We start from the raw sequence: 17,838 nt of genomic DNA, 5'->3' as shown, positions 1-17,838 counted from the left end.
AAGACGAGGGCATGATAACCTTTTTCCCCTAAAAATGAAACAACTAATAAAAAATACTATTTGGAGTTAGCTGAGAATACCTATCCATGCAGCACACATTTTAAGCAGCTATTGAGCAGAGCAGAGACCAAAAGCCAGCTGCATTTGGCTTCTGTGGAGTCTAAACGTGTTTTTTATTTGGAGCTGTAACACGTGATTTTTGTTTGTTTGTATGTTTTGATTTTCATTTTATACAACTAACTTCTAGAAAGAATTCTTGCAACTTCTTAGCTTCCCCTTAATGGCACAGATGGCTTTCCTCACCGCACTGGGTTGCTCTGCCTTCCCCTGAGGCGCAGCAATCACCTTTGACACCAACAACAGTAGGCAAACCAGCAGAAGTTAGGACAAAATCCGGCTTTTAGAGGGACGTGTTTACCTGTTGCTTTTGCAGTTCACGCTGATGCTAGATGCGCAGCTAAACCTTTTTGCTCAGCTCCTCGTTTACTCGTTCCTCTGCTGACAAGGGCCGGGGTGGAAAGTGATGGGTTTCCATGGAGAGAGCCGCGTGGTGGGGGCAAAAGGAGTTTAGAATCAAATTACACAAAACTAGGCAAAAGCAGCCAGTGCCTGCTGCTCCCTGAATTTAGGCGAAGGCTGCGCTGAGCGACGGGGATGAGGGGAACCCTTCCTGCCTCAGGGACGGGAGGGACCGCGGGGTGCGGAGCGCCGTCCCCGGGGCTCGGCGGCTGGCGGAGCCGCCCGGGCGGAGGAAGGGGGGCCGCGGCGGTGCCCGCCCGGGCGGGGCGGGGCGGGGCCGGACGGGACGGGGCCCGGCGCTGTGTCCCGCCCCGTGGGGGCGAGCGGCGGGCGGGGGCAGCGCGGTCGCTGCCGCCGGGGCGCAGCTGCCCGCCCGCCGCCGGGCGCTGTGTGCGCGCACGGGCCGCGCTGCTGCCTGCCCACGCACGCACACGGACACACGGACAGGCAGGCAGGCAGACGGACAGACAGACAGAGACACGCACGCACACACCCGCACGCCGCGCATCCCGCGCATCCCGCGGTGCTGCCCGCCCGCCCCGCCGGGACGCGCTGCTCCCGCTCTCCCGCGTTTCTCCGCGGGCACCCAGGTGGCTGCGCCCCCACGGCGCTGCCCGCTCGGCCCGGCACGACTCGGCACGGCCCTGCGTGTGTCTTGCCAGCCGGCGTCCCGCGGGCGCGGAGCCGATGGCGCTGGGAGGAAGGATGCGCCTGAGCCGCGTCTGCTGCGTGTTCTACCAGCTGTGCGTGCTGTCAAGCGGGCTCGGCGCAGGTAAGTGCCTTTCACGGAGCGGGCCGAGCCCGGGGCGGCCTCCGCGCCCCGCCGGCTGCCGGTGGCGATACCTGGCCATTGTTAACCGCGCCCACCCCCCGCAAGCGATGGGTGAGCGGATAATGCGTGCCTTGGCTGTGAGGGTGCGCTGCAAAGCGCTGCTCTGTACGAGACCTGATTTCCACAAGCAGCCCTGTCATCCCTCCTGGCTGTGCTGTTCCTAGAGTGTACGATGAATTTATAAATAAAAATGTTTCCTGTCTCAGGCTGGTGGAGGTTGTGTGTACTCAGATCTTGGTAAACATAATGCTGGCATGCTGGACTTTGGTTGTTTTGTGATGTAGAGTGTGTAGGGTACGCAGACATCAGTAGTTAGCGATTCTAATGCAGTTTCATTGTAAGAATGGTCACGATGCAGCCTGTGCATGCAACTGCTACTTGTATGTGCAGCCATGGTGCATGTGTGTGTATATTTGGCCGAACTTTGGGAGCCATAATGGGTCTTGTACAGCATGCTGAGAGGAAGGTTGAAATTTTCAAATTTGTTCAGGTTTTCCCCAGCAATTTTTTTTTTTTTTTTAGCTATATGAGAAAATTGTTGCTTTGTCTAAATGATGAAGGGTTTATGCAACCTTCCTTGCATGGAGGTGGTGATCAAAAGGAAGGACATCCCCAGCTACTGGTACAAACACAACTTCTGCCCAGCTTGGGGTCCAGCCTTCTCTGTGTTCTGCAGAACCTTGGTGTGTTCCAGATGCATCGACAGAACAGACCCATCTAACAGCTGGCCCCCCTGCTGTGCATAAAGACAAGATGAAAAGGACAAATGAAGCCCACTGTATTTTGTGTGGTATGCTTGTTGGCCTAGGAGTCAGAAGGACCACCTTGTGGTGGGAAAAGGGGAAAGTTTTTAGCAGGCACTGGATGCTGTTTGGTGCTCCACTCATTTAAAGCATCTACCGCATTTCCCACAGGTCTCCATGCTTCAGAAGAGACTGAGGAGTGGGAGATCGTCTTCCCTGCACTGTGGAGCCCGGGCCAGCAGGAGCCAGCGGGTGGTAGTGGTGGTGGTGGGGGTTGCAATGTTGACCCCAATTCGGTTCCCAGTAGTGGGAACCGAAGCAGCACTTTCAGTGCCCCAGTCACACCTGGCCCAGTGGCTGGCAGCTCCCGAGAGGTGCGTTCAGTCTCCTCCTCGGTGGATGGGCAGGCACAGGCTGTAGGGGAGGCAGCAGAGGAAGAGGACACTGAGGATGAGTATGAGTCTCAGGAGTTTTACCACTGGTCTCCCCTGCCCCAGGGGTCTGGTGCTGCCTCTCAGTTGCCAACACCACCTTCCCCCCCGCCACCACCTCCAGCAGAGGATGGAGATGAAGTGCTGCTGAGGATCCCAGCTTTTGCTCGGGAGCTCTACCTGCTGCTCAAGAGGGACAGCCGCTTCTTGGCTCCTGGCTTTGCTGTTGAAGAGCGGCTTGGGGGTGAGGGCAAAAGTCCACCCAGTGCCACACAGTCGCAACCTGAGAGAGCTTGTTACTACAGTGGTGCTGTCCTCCGCTACCCGGGCTCCTTCGCCTCCTTCAGTACCTGTGGTGGACTGGTAAGATGACCCTGCATGCACCTGGCCTAGCACCCATGTCTCCATCCAAGTCTCTGCTTCATCAATTGCTTTTCATTCACATTCCTTTCCTAAGGTCTTCTTTCTTTCTTGGTAGCATCTTAGGTCCTTGCTCTGTAACTAACCTCATTTTTTAACAATTGTCCTATTCATACTCTTCTCATAACATTTCTCAAATCCTAATTCTGTCTTTAGCCTGTACAATAATGATATTATGATCTGTTTCCAGATCCATACCTTTCTGGTTGTGGATTTCCATCTTCTTACACCATTCTTTCTTAAACTTTTCTCATCTCCATCTGTAATTTTATCTTACCTTCAATGAGTTCTGTAATTAGATACCTCCATGCTCTCTCTCCTTTATTTTCTCAGTCTCATCTCTCCTGCAGTCCATCTGTAATCCATTTGTTCTTCATTCTCATCTTGTATTCTAAAGTTATTTCCCTCATTTGAATTATCTTCCTTCTGCAGCTCAGTTTCCAAGCTCTTCTGTCTTTGCTATCTCTAGCAGTATTTTACCAGTGTCTCCTTTCTCCTTTTCATTATTCCTTTGCTTTCACTTCTTTGGCCTTTTTTCTCTGCCTCACAGCTTCCCACATGTGGTACCTGTAGTTGCTTGAATTTGGGGCTTTTTTCTTTTTAACTCCTCCATAGAAGAATGCAATGAGTATGTTCTCAGCAGAAATCTTAATACAGTCAGACCTTTTTGACTGTTATTACTTCTGTGGCATACTTTTCTTATTTAAAACAAGCTCCCCCTGCTATTACTTCTGTTGCACCAATCATGATTTTTGCTAGATAAAGAGTGGAATTGGTTACATTGACAACAGCAGTGATGATTCAGAGAGCTGCAATCCTAAGGTACTTGCAGGTGGCTGGAAAGTGTAGAAAGAAAAAAAGTTTACTTGTGATGGTGCAGAATGTTGACAGGATCTTAAAAAGCCCCAGTTATTGCTACTATTATTCTCTTCATTTGGGGCCGTTTTGTAGCATCACAAATGAGCATTCTTGCAGCATATAACAGAAATTAGAATAGAAAGGGTAACCATGCTGGAGAGGGTTAATATCCTCCATAATCCTGAGGTTTGGGTGTAAATCACCCTAGCCACATGATATATTTTTTTCTTGTGTTTCTTTTTGAATTTGAATATCTAACTTGCTTCATTGCTGACTCAGGAAGATATGTCTTTTTATTTTTATGGCCATGAAATGAAACCAGGTAAAATGTGGAAATTTTGACTGCTTATTCATTTGCCTGTTTGAACTTATTCAAAAATCAACACAAACTGAAAATGGTGGATCGACACCAAATAAAACATTTGCCTGCACTCCTGCAAAGTGAAACTGCCAAGTTTCACACAACTCTTAAGTGGTTGGCATCTAATTATTGATATTTTGTCATATTTTCCGAAGCAAGGTAGTAGAATTAATTGTGGAGGAAAATATTGAAGGTCAATTGATGGTGGTTTGAAAGCAATCATGAAAAGCATTTGACTTCTGTGCACCTTCTTATTTTGAAAGTTTTACTTCCTTCTACATTGTGTTTGGGTAAAATTAGGTTAGAAAATCTTTGTAAAGAAATTAGTGGAAATAATTATCGCCTTTCTATTATGCCTATGCAAAAGCCCTGTACATCATTGCATGTCTGTAACACCTCAAATTTATTAGATAAATTGATTCACTTTTTGGATAGATCCCAGTTTCTAGAGAGCCCCATTAGTAATTTTTGATTCTGTTAGACTTTACTAGGAGTACCAGTTTACTTCAAAGCCTTTGGTCATCTAAGCGTGCATGTGCCCATAGCATGTTCTCCTCTAGAAAACTGCAGATGAAACATAAAATATTCTGTGTATCTCAAAAAATAAAATTGTCAACTGTTGTTGCTGTTGACTGGTGTTGTCTTGATCCTCAACTGCACTGTCTTGTTTGTGGTGAAATAGTTAAGCAGCTGTTCTTCCTGAGAGTGTTGCTGTGTCAGGCATAGTTAAAAAAAATTGCACAGTGCTATTATGTCAAAGTTGTCATAACAAATCCTAAGCTATTTGTCATTCTTTATCCAGTCATTGCTTGGGCTCTATTACATATGTAAGTTGCTGAGTTTTTAAGAGTATTGAAAAAACATCCTAACATGTGTTAGATATTCCACCCTGTTTCATCTAGGCCTGATTTCAAAATACATTTTCTTTTTTTTTTTAATATGTAAAATAACATTGAAACTTGTCCCCAAAAATATTCTGTTGTTGTTACCGGAATTATAATCTATTTTTTCACTTTAAATACAAAGACTTTTCAGAGAAAATACTAATGTCTGAGATATGCTCTCTTTTCAAATCCTTGCTGACCTTGGGTTAGGTTTAGTAAGCTGCATACACTTTGGAAAGTCAAATGTGGGCTAATATGCAGCTTAGATTACACCATTGTGCTTTTCAGAAATAGCTTATTAGTGAGTCTTTTTACTGACCAAAGAAATTAGGTGTAGTCTGACAGACAACAGTGATTATGCTGTGCAGGAGAAAGGGTGAAGAGTGTAGTCATATGCAGGGAAAGGTCATACCTGGCAGTACAGATGTATGTTTGTTGCTGTAGGACTAGTTTTGTCAAAAGGTACTGCATCTTCAGTAAATTAAACAGAGGTCTTAGGTGAAATTGTTGTACCATCCATATAGGTGCTGGCATAGGTTCCAGTTTCTCAAGGCACAGAGACCTCACATGCCAGTGATATTCAGGAAATAGGGTGAAAAAAAGGTCTGTGTAGTAATTCACTTATGTACATGGCAAGAAGAATATTGCTGCCTCTCGGAAGCTGAATTTTATATGCTTTTTGAATATTTCACTGGTTGTATTTGTGTAAAGCATCTAACATACAAGATAACATTAAAGCTTCCCTATATTATTCCCTACATTATTTCTTCCCTATATTAGTTCTTGAGAGCTTCAGTTGTGTTTTTTTTCTTGCTGCTCATCAAGAACCAGTATGGAGGTGTAATAATAACAGGGCTCCTAATGTATCATGGAAGTCATGTCAAAATACCAGTGAGAAGTGAAAGCCATACTCCTAGATAATTACTAACCACATTCTGACTGCGAGCATTCAGAAGTGTCTTCATTCAGCCACTTAATCTTGAAAAACAAAATATAAGTCAGTGGTTATTTTCTAATGAATCTAAAGATTGGAGATATGCACTTACCATCTAGAAACTTCATCATGGTGTGATATCAGAGCTCACATTATCAATGGTGGCAATCCTCTCCAACTCCTTGCTAAAACACTTGTGGATGCTTACACCTTTTGAAGCTCAGTGGGATGTACTCTGAGTACATTTTGGGATTCTGCACTGGTGCTCTGGGAAGATGAATAAAGAGAGGTTTCCAAGGATTCTCCCATCTGCATGCTGACTGCCTACTTCTTGTTCATGGTTAGCCAAATACCAGGATGTTAATAGTCCTGCTGATGCCACTGAGACTGTTCTTCTGAAAGTGATGAATTGCAGAGCTGGACCATTCATTAGTTAAATGGTTGTTTCTTCTGTTTGCATGTGTTCTGACGTAATATTTGAAATAAGAAAAAAATTGTGTAAAAGGTTAGTGAACAGTTTTATTTGTGACTGGTTATATATATATATATATGGTAATTTTGTATATCATGCTATAGCATTTTGTATAGCATTGCATGTATAACATAGAATTAAGAAATCAGACTGCTGGTTCTTTATCTACTGCTAGAATGAAAGTTGAAGTAGTCTCACTGCTTTTAACACAGAGTGCTGTAAACATGGTAAATATGTGCTTTATCCCCTACTCATTTAATTTCAAAAGGAGAGGTATGACTACAATTTTTTCTCAGTAATTAATTCCTTAGGTAGTACTCTATGGCTGTGTACTGACTCACAGGGATTTCCCCAATATTTCTTCTTCTTTTGACTGAAGCAGTCTGCAATAAAAAGAGAACAACTATTTCTGTTTAGGCCGAGAAAGGATCTGAATGACTTTATTTCTAAAGCAATGGAGCAGGTTTAGACTTTCAGGAAGGTGCAAACAGGAGCAAATGGACAGAACAACGCAGTTTGTTGATGCTGTGCTGTTCATCTCAGCTTCTTGCAGGTTGTCTAACAGTGCATCTCTGTAGCTCTAAGAAGACAACATTGACATTTGGGTTAATTTGCTGGAGAGAAGTTTTGAAGTTCATCTGATTTTCACTAGATCTTAAGAAAGTGAATCAGGCAATAGCATTTTTATAGCATTTTTATAGTTCTGATGAATCTGCGTAAAATACAATTTGTAATTAAAAGTAATGTGCATTTTCACAGTGACTTGACTTGGAACAAGTTTTAGCATATCTCCAGTCCAGGGAAGAGCTCTTTACATAAGTGTGTGGTGTTTTTATTAGGCCTCATTGCTAGTGACAAGAAGGTTTTTAAATGTCTGATCAATAGTTTATAGACAAGTACTTCACTTAAATAGCCCTATCCAAAGCAATGCTGCCGGCATCATCAAAAGAATGGATGACAATTGTTCTGTGCTATTCAGAAGTGTGTCAGGTATCATTGGAGGACAGCATTTCAGTGAATATTTCTAATTGTAATGTCCTACTTTTACAATAAAACAAGTAAATAAGGATGTGAAAAAGTATGTGCCTTTACTGGCCAATTGAAGGGTTGCTTTCTTAAGGTTTGAAAAAAACCTGAAGCAACTCTACAGGAAATGAATGGCTTTTTTTACTTCTGACACAAAGTTTGTGAAGATTAGTTTTGAAGATTAGTGTTATTAACTACTAGTAATTGAATGACACGTGATGAATTAGAAATATTTTAGACTTTTTAGGATATTCTGATTTCACATGTCCCTTACATTCAGGATGCTATAGCTTCTAGAAAACTGGAATTATTATTTTGTACCTCTCCATTGATGACAGTTTAAGTTTGTAACTCATCTCAGAACAATCAGAATAAAATTGGAATGAACAATAGTAATAAAATCCATTAAGAAGTTTTTGTTTTCCTACAGTTCTGTATACAATCACTTCTGGGAATAGGATTCAACCTGAGAAAAGGCTGAATCTGTGTTTTGACATCTTTCTACTTAGACAGGGATTATAACCACAGTGTTCCAACATTTTTATATGGGAAAAACTGCAGTGAATATAGTTTTTAGTTACACTTCCTTGTGATTCCTGCAATGAGAGTAGTGCCTGATATGGCAAGTATACTTGAATTTTTGGACAGTTCAAAAAGTGTTGGAAAGCTGTACTGAGCTTCTACCTTTTGGTTGCACAGCTTCCAGTGGCAGTGCAATATTTAACCTGCCAGAACTCCTTTCCTGGCATAGGATCTGATGGGTTGAGGATGAATAAGCTGTTTGCTTGTAGTATGAGTTATGAGTCTGTTTGCTGTGCGGTGGACATGCAAGCTAAAGTTTGCTTTTGTGAGTATCCCTGCTTTTGTCCGCCTCTGGGAGCAGGTGGTCAGAGCAACTCGTGCATTGCCCTGGGAAGCTGTGCCCTTACAGGATGTGAGCTCCCTCTGTAAGGCTCTCAGACTTAAATAGACTTCTTGGTTCGATCAGGCTCGAATGCAACTGCCCCATTACACATCCTGAATCATACAGTACCCACATACAAGCTGAAATGGGTTAAATACCCAGCCTTTTGTCAACCAAATGTAGTGCCCCTTCCTCCCCACCTCAGTGACCCTTGCAGTTACACATCCGTATTGAGTAACTTCCACACCAGATGCTTCTCAAAAGAAATTCGAGACAATTAAAGCTTCTTTTATGCTGGTGGTAAGCATTAGAAAACAGAGATCACCAACAACTTTTCATAAAAGGGTAAAGAAAAGAGAATATTTTTGGTCCATATGATACTAAAGTTTCCACACACTAAAGTTTGACATTGCAGACAGAAGATTATGAAATTCAATAGGATTATCCTTACAGGCTACCAGGATAAAATCAAGTACAAACTCTTTCCTATTCACCCAGCTTCCTGAGATCCTTAAATGAAGGGAGAACAAATAGAAGCAGTCTGCCTACTGTTTCATTATGAGTTTGTTAGAGAAAGGAAACTTTACTGAGAAGGACAGAAATAAATAGGTGAGTGAGGGTACTCTATGAGTATCCTATACTAGGAATTCACAGCTTCAACAAGATTTGCTTTGTTGACTTTAAAATGTGCCTTATTTGTTTTTAAAACATGCTTAAATAGGCAATTAAAATTTGTGATCAGTATAAATTGTTGATAAGGTAGGGCATGATTGGAAATGTTAGAACTGAAAGCAGCTTTGCTCTGTTACGAAAGTGTTTTGAGTCTTTTTTTCCCTCAGAACAGAAAAAAACCCCAACAAAACAAACATCCCTGGGAAAATAAAGCATTGGACAAAAAATTAGTGCTTTCTACTTCCACATGAGGTTGGAGAACCAATGAGAGGTGGTGGTGCTCCTGGATGAATGAAGTCTTTCGGTGTCTGTGTTGAAACTGATCTGTTTGTTCCTCCTAGATTTACATGACAGTGGAAGGTGTGACAGAGGAGGCCAGCCAGCCCTGTAGGAAGTGTCCTTTCCAACAGGACAAAACAAGTTGTTTACATGAGGTTGCTTCGGCATGGTTAGGCAGAGTCACATCTGCCCCATTTTTGCCTCCAGCTAAAGTTTAGCTGCTGTGTTTGTAATCTCTCTGTTGTATTTAAATATCTTTATTAAAATATCACCTTGAAAATCTAATGAAGCACAGCTCAGCACGCAGTAGAGAAGCCTAAGAAAATTAAAATGGAGTGATTGTGGCCAGCTGAAATAACTAGCTTATATGTACAAGAAAAACACTATTAACACTATTAACAAACTTGGTGAACAGGAAGTTAATTACAAACATAACTATTAAACCTAGGTTGTGGGGGAGTTGTTTTGTTTTCTTTCTCTTTCTTTCTTATAAAGGAAAGGAATACTGGAGATGGTATCCCTTTTAAATTTTATTGCTGTCATCAAGTGCCATAAACCAACAAAGATCTGCTTAAAGATAAAGGAATAAACAAACCTTCTTTATTTCTATTTTTCGTTCTGGGTTCTGATGCTGCAGTCTTCTACTATTCATCTTTAACTTTCTGGATGAAACATCTTTTGTTTAGATTTTTGTTTTGTGTATCTGAGACCTCATCCTAATTCATAAGAAGGATATGTCTTCTAAACATAGGAAAAAAAAAAAACAAACCTGAGGCAGGTTTTTTTACCTGCTTTTTTACCAGCTTTTACATGAAAAGCTGAAAGATTTATCAAATTAGGTTTGACTTAGGCTGAGACTATCTTTGAACTGTAACAAACTCTGTTTCCCTTAATATTAAACACTGTTGCATGGTATGTGAGATTTTGGGCCACCATGCCTCAGACCACATGGTAATGACTCCTTTCTTCTAAGAGCTATCCTACAATCATGCAGGTGCTCTATCCTGAGACAAGTTTGATTTGTGATTCCCATCCTGCTTATAACAGCCTGCTTTCTGCCTAAAGTTTCAGTACAAATACTTCCTTTGCAATATATTTCTGAGTGATAATTAGAAATACACTATCTCCAGAGTGGCTTCATTTAAAGAAAAAAAAAAAAAAAAAAGGAGATTGCTGTGCACCACCAGAGATCTCTACCTATTGCAATTAATGTATAAAATTATCAAGGTTGTTTTTCAAGATAGAAAAGTGAGATGGTAGATCAGAAAAATTGCATAATTCCATTAATTAGATTAGTGACATTTTGGCCTCTTAATTTGATGTTAACTGCTTTAAAAATAAAAGGCAGAGCACTGAGCGTCTTTCAGCTACAAATGCTAATGTTAGTGAAACCAACATTTTTTTCAGAACATGTATCCCTGGCTTATATATCTCATGTATCTGCCAATTGTTTCTTCACTAGCAAATGAACCAGGATTTTTAAAAGAACCAAATGTTCTCCATGTTGCAACCCTTGTAATATTATGTTAAAAGCACTGTTCTTTGTCTTTCTTTTCAAAATGTTTTCTTGCAGGAGTGGAGATTATTTAGGTTGTTAATGATGGATTATGACAGGGGAAAAATGAGCTGCATCCATGATCTCCATGCTAAATAAGATAAAAATAGGGGGAGCTGAGAAATAGGGAAAAAAGCAAACAAGAAAAAGCATAAGGTGTGGGAGCTGTGAGATTGTTGGAAGGGGAGAATATTCAGGAGGAGTCTATGGAAACCAATGCTCATGTAGAAGTTGCTATTCAAATGGTGAACATATCTCTTTGCTATGTGAGGAGGAGAACTACCTCAACAGAAAGGAGTGAGACAAAACAATTTGGATTTGCGGAAGAATGAGATGTTTTTGCAGATGTTTTTCTGTGGAGTGTGTGTCTTTCCTTGGTTTACTCAGATCTCTCAGGTGACTTCAGGGATATAGCAGGAGGGCCAGTTGGTTTCTCCTTGCCAAGAAGTTGTGGAAATAGCATGAAATACACCAAGCATGAGCATCTGTCTTATATCGCAGATCCAGACAGTAGTTGGTCAAATTTTTATAAACCAATAGCCCAAAACATCTATATTAGTTTTAAGATCAGATGTGCATCTGCAGTGCATTAGCAGTTCAGTTAACCTTTTGTTGTTAACATGTCATTGCCTGGAAAATCATGGCTTTTTTTTATTGCTTCTCATATGCCATTATAAATAAGCAATAAGTATTATTTTGAATTGAAAGTATGAAGAATATTTCTAGTGTTAATTTTAGAACAGTTGATTTAGAATGAGAAATCAATCTCCTAACATTAGCTGCTAGTAATACATACATCTTCATGTAAATGAATAGAAGTCAAATTTTTTTGGAAGCCTGTTCTGGTGAATGTTTTTCTTGGGTCTACCAGTACTTCAGTCAGAATTATTTTCTGAATGAGTTTTGCATCCAAAAATGTAGAAATGTGCCCAAAACTGACTTGTGAAGTGATTTAGTTTCTGTGTGATTATCTTCCAACAATTCCATATGCTTGTTTTATGATCTCAGCTGTGCTACCTTAAGTTCTCATTAGATGTCAGAAGTTTAACTGGGTCAAGTCAGGGCAAGCTTATTTAGATAGCAGCAAGTTAAGGAAAATACAGATATTTCTGCACATGATGTTAATTCATCTGGGCACAACTTTTTATGCTTCAGTACAAAGTAAATGTCCTGCTCTGTCCCTCTGGGCTTCAGGGCATGTTGGGTGGAAGAAGTGCCCAAGTAATGGCTACAGCCATTATAGTTATGCCATTTTTTATATAAAATATTAAAATAGATGTTTGGAGCGCAATTTGGAGCGCTCCTTTTTGTTGTTTGCTTGGGTTTTTTTTTTTTTTTTTTTTTTTTTTTTTTTTGTCTCATTAGCCTGGCATTTGGATTATAATCCTGAAAACCCAGATGTAACTATGATTCAAGGCATGTATGAAGTACTTTGATTTTCTTCTGGAACTGGGAGACAGGAGATAAAAAGGATATCATAAGGGACTCTACTCTCATAATATTTAATTGTGGGATTACTTAATTTTCTTTTGAAAAATACTCTTAAACATGAAGCTGTCTCTATGTGTTTCTGTTGTAAAATGCGTGTGAAACTCTTCTAATCTGCACAGTTTTTGAAAACATCTGAGAATTGACAATCTGGTATTTTAGGAGACAGGAATTTCCTTAGGTGATTTTGTGTCTAAGTAAGAGATTACCAGTCTCTTTTGTCTCTTTCTGACCTCAATGGACCTCACCTCAAATATTTATTTAAAAATACATGAGGGTAGTGAGTGAGTTTAAAGTGGAAGAGGATATATAGAGTAAAATGGATGCAATTTGGCATATAAAAAGCTTAGTTTTCCAGTTTCTGGCTGATGATCCTAGCATGTTTCCCTTTTTCTTTCTGATTACCTGTTTCTTCTGTAGTAACCTGTCTAAGGAAGCATAATAATAACAACACATTTCTTGGATGTCTCTTTAGATTTGTTTTTATTTTTCTTTTTGCTTCCCTTACTAAGTCATTTGCATTGGAAATAATGGAAGGAAATAATTCCTTTCCTTTGTAGTTCATGTTGGGAGATAAATCCTTTGCTTATTTCATATAAGCAACTTTGTTTGGAAGTGACCGGTCAGACTGATGGTACGTTGTTCAAGGTGCTAATGTCAAAACTCCATTCTGATCACCATTTGTCATCTTATGCTCATAAAATCAATCTCTTTAGCTTAAAAAATAAATTTAAAAAACCCTTAATCCAAATTTATATTTCTTCTTTTCATTTAAATAATAGTTCTTGAAGAATAATTATACAGTTCTTTCCTAAGGGTAGCAGAGCTTTAGTTTCTTAGTACAAGAAAAGGTAAATTGATTCTTGTTTTCTCTCAAAAAAGGAAAGTATGGCATAGGTTTAGAAGTTAATAGCAAGAAGCTGCAAAGTTTAGGAAAAAAAAAGTTAGGAGTCATAGAAAAATATCACTTCTATATATTTTCATCTTTTTAAAACAATGTTGTGGGAGCCTTGTTTATTTCTCTTAAAGCTGTCTGGTTTGGATTAACGTAATTCTAGATAGAGATGTAAAAACTCTAAGCAAAACTTTATTTTATAGAAGGACTAACTTTATTTGTTGAATTGTAGTTCTATACCTATAAATATATTTTATTTTCCTGTCTTGAGTTACTGTTTTCGACAGTTAGTAATTTTGGCAAATTGCAGATTACAATGAAACTGAGTTTCATGGAGTGTTTCCTTGAATTAAATAATGTTTAATAATAAGAATAATAGGAGTAGTTCAGCCTCTCTGTCAGAAAAAACCAATTTAATGGAGTTGTAGATGGGTATTTCAGTAAGGATTAGCAGAGATTAAATTTCTCTATGGACGATCATGGTGTGTTTTGGAACTGTGCCACATCTTTCTGTGGCTACCATGAAAGCACACAGGTTTGAACAATGGTAGCTCATTGGTATGCACTATTTAAGTGTTTTACATGGATGAATCAATTTAAACTTGGATCTCTTGTATTGATCATCTTGGTACTAGTCTAGGTGTTTTATCTAATGCAGATTACAGTTGGTATTTCCTGTTTAACCTCCTGCATGGGACTAGGTGTAGAATGCATAGTGCTCATCCTTTGTGTATCCTTATTTTTCCTCCATAAAATACCATTTCAGATTCTGATGGGAAAAAATCCAGACTTGCTCTAAAGAAATGGACTTAATGCTGTTTCATTAACTAAAGGTACAGCACTTTGATTCTTACTCCAAAAGAGTGGTTTTTAGTTTTACCACAAGAATTGCTGAAGTTACTCATATTACACCAGAATGTTCTAAAGGAACATCTTTATGAGCACTGAGTCTTTAATTGCAAGGATTCTTTCCTTAGGTGATACGTTTCCATAGGTGTTGCTTTTTCATAACTAGTCATGTTTAGCTGTGCAGTCTTTCTTGGACAGTATTAATAACAACTCAAAAGTTGTTGTGAAAAAAGTGATCTGAAATATCACAAAACCAGTTCATTGTAAAGAGCTTTCAGCTTAAGTTTTATGGAATAATTTTTTTTTAAAATCCTGACTCACTTTATAGAAGCTCTTGTATTTATTCTGGAAAGGAGTTATGGCTGGGTTTCTGAGTTTTATTTTTTTAACAGTAAGTGAGTGGTTGTGTTCCATTTTATATAGCATGTACTTGGTGAACAAAACCAAGTGATTGTTAACATCATGCCTTAGTTAGGACAACATGATTGACACAATTTACGGGTTAGATGGCCGTTTTAAAAATGGATTTTTATGTTGCTTCTTCTTTGAATTCTGCAAGTAAAGGGTTGGACACAGCGCTTAATAGTACTTTGCTTTTCATTTTGATTGTAGTTTATTTTATTGGCCTATATTAGTCATCTGTGGTTGGTTGAACATAATGCCTCATCATACTTCCTGAAACAAAAAAAAAGAAGTAAGGCTTTTCAGAACATTTCAGGCAACAGATTGGAAACATTTTTATTCATTTTTCAGTTGGTGCATGCACCAACAATGGAGCTGAGGTCATGCAACCACATAAAATATATATTTAATACAGGATTTTATAGGGGGCAAAGTGAATATAGTTGTCCATAGCATGCAAGCATTTGATTTTTTTTTTCTTTTTTTTTGCTTTAGGTTTAGCAGCCTTGGTAGTTGGTTAATGCTTCCTTTTGTGATGGTATTTAGTTTCTATTCATGTGGAGACTGTGCTTGAACCACAGTCAGCTCTGATCATTGTGTTTTTAATGAACCAAACTGAAGACATGGCCCTTTTATTACTTCCAGCTTCTTGGAACATATGCCTACATGAATATGAGAACTGAGAAAAATGAAAAACTAATTCTGTAGCCCTCATAAGGACAGATCAAAATATGAAACCTGAAAACCAAGATGCTGGGAGACCACTGAAAGAACTTTCTTTAAAAAAAAAGGTTTCTGTCCATAGATCATCATTTAGAGCTGTGAGTATAGAAATTTTCTATGTTCATATAATAGAATTTTAATTATTTCTGAGTCAGTAATAGTGATTTTTTAATGCAAGTGAACTGGAATAAGGTGGCCAATTTTTTATTTTTTGCACAGACATTGCCTTCTAGTTGTCATCTTTTTAGTAGCTCTAGCTCCATGCATTACATGTCATTGTAAAGTAAATTAATTTTGTAACATAAAGCTATAGGCAATGGATTTTGCTACATAGCATAAATTCAGAATCTTGAGTATGTAAAATAACTTTATATTATTATCAAAACACTTCCATTGATCTAAATCAGTATGAAATCAGAATTAAATATTAGTGTTTAGACAACTAGGATGGAATACTGTATCTTGCTTTATTAAGCATATATTGCCCAGAGCTGATTGAGTTATTATCGTGGCCAGAACAACAGCCTCATTTGTCTTGCCTTTTAAAATTCTGCAAGTGAGAAAGTCTCTTCTGATCTGATTGTAGGCCTAGAACAGAGCTGGAGAGGGACTTTTTGCAAGCTCTTGGGGTGATAGGATAAGGGAAATGCCTTAAAAACTGAATAAATGTTTAGATTAGAAATTAGGACTAAATTCTTTGATCCGAAGGTGCTAAAACAGATTGCCCAGAGAAGCTGTGGATGCCCCATGCCTGGCAATGTTCAAAGCTTTGAGCATTGGTCTAGTGCCACGTGTCACTGCCTATGACAGGGGGCTTGGAATGAGATGTTCTTTAAGGTCCTTCCCAACCCAAATCACTCTGTGATTTTAGTAATTCTTCTTATGTTACTGAGCTAACAGCCTTTAAGGCTTTCTAGCCCTTCCTTGTAGCTTGTTTCTTCTGTAACAGAAACCAAAACTACGTGAGAGAGAGGAATAATTCCAAGATCTAGTCAGTTTTACTGTTCAGTTCAACCTCCTAAGATAAAGGGTAGAAGCTACTGAGTGAAGGGAGAAAGGATCAGAAAGAGACCATTAACTTATAATGGCTGGGGTGGCACATTACATATTGTTGTCTTTTGTGACAAAGCCATCTTTGCCATAAAATGTGCATTGTTTTAGGCATCTAAGGATGAAAGTATTGTATTTATTTTCTTAAGGATTACGGTGTGCCTTGTGTGCAAGTATGGATATTCTGAACATTAAATAGCTGCACCGCTGATGAAGTCTGACTTGCCAATAGCTGTCTCCTTTCTTAATAGTATTAGTCAATCCTTGTTTAGTTGCCTGTAGCAAATGAATGAAATAGTTTTTCAATTTAAGTTAGTTTAAGAATCAAGGGTATTTTCAGTGTGTCATTAATTCTATGTGTTTTGAAAACAGGTTTTAAATTGATTGTCACATATATTGAATTTCATTTCAACAATATCTTGTAGCACTTGGATCAAAAATGCTAATTTGGTTTTAAAGTTTTTGTGTGCACTGTTCTTTCTAATTAAGTTACTGGTGCTGGGAGTAGTAGGCTTTCTGTATCTCATAAACTTCCAGAATGCTACATTAAAAAAAAAAAAAAAAAAAAAAGAAAAGATAACATGACTGTGTTAAGTCTGCACTTCCTAGTTTGTTGTTGCTAAGTATAAATCTTCAGATGTTAATAATTTTGGATTTATGATTTTGAAGATAATTGTGGTATACTGTTCCTGAGTGCATGAAACTGCTTAGATGACGGAAAATGGAAGTTCATATACTGTAAACTCAAATTTTCAGACCATCTCTGTATTCTGTAGTTTCTCTCCCCTATCCTTTTTCCTCCACTTTGAAAGACTTTAGAACGTATACACTTGATAGATTGGTAGATGTAAAGCTATTCTATATCTGTGTATAGAGAATCTTGATATCTCCAACTTAGTAAAAAGATATATTTATTTACACAGTAATTTTAGCTATGCAAAATAGTAATCGGGAAAAAAGCATTTAGAATATTTATGCTTCTGTCAAACATTTTTCAAATATTTTTGTATGTTACCATGCAACTGCAGTTCTTTGTTTTGTAGATGTTGCAATTGAAAAGTAGGCTTTAAACTGTGATTTATGTCCAATTTTATAAATATAGCCACTAGTTCTGAATGTCTCAGATTTTCAGTATTCGGCATATACATATATAATGACCAAAGGGAATGATAGTTAATAATACATAAGTATCTTGACAAAATTTAGATTGCAAGTCAATGGCAGAACAAGTTGAGATTTCAAAACTTAAAGTAAAGACAGAATGAAATTAAATAATAGAATTGGACTAGAATTTAGAGATCAGGCCAACTGACAAAACTTAGTAAAACATCACCTACAAGTATGATTCTGTGGTTCTATATTGTATACCTACTGCCCTCCAGGACCAATAGGACCATTTTAGAATTATCTTCTCACCATCCATCCATCCATGTACTTTGAAGTATGTACTAGTGCCAGTCTGTCCCAGGGGCTGGAGCTAGGCTTGGCAATAATCCTGAATGAATTTCCTGATGTTCCTTCTGATAACTCTCCATAAATAC

The 17,838-nt window shown here is 38.8% G+C and overlaps 1 protein-coding gene across 1 annotated transcript in view; it reads left to right on the top strand.

The window, feature by feature from the left end:
- Positions 1-819: 819 nt before the first annotated feature.
- Positions 820-17,838, top strand: part of ADAMTS19 (ADAM metallopeptidase with thrombospondin type 1 motif 19) — a 126,618-nt gene continuing 109,599 nt past the window's right edge. The window contains exons 1-2 of the mRNA XM_030258105.4: positions 820-1,291; positions 2,266-2,888. Of these exons, the coding sequence (XP_030113965.4) occupies positions 1,207-1,291; positions 2,266-2,888 (708 nt within the window). The 5' untranslated portion in view covers positions 820-1,206. The remainder of the gene's footprint in view (positions 1,292-2,265; positions 2,889-17,838) is intronic.

Source organism: Taeniopygia guttata, chromosome Z (assembly GCF_048771995.1).
Source record: "Taeniopygia guttata chromosome Z, bTaeGut7.mat, whole genome shotgun sequence".
NCBI classification, from domain to species: domain Eukaryota; kingdom Metazoa; phylum Chordata; class Aves; order Passeriformes; family Estrildidae; genus Taeniopygia; species Taeniopygia guttata.
The sequence above is the reverse complement of the archived record's forward strand: the minus strand, read 5'-3'. Positions and strand labels throughout refer to the sequence as shown.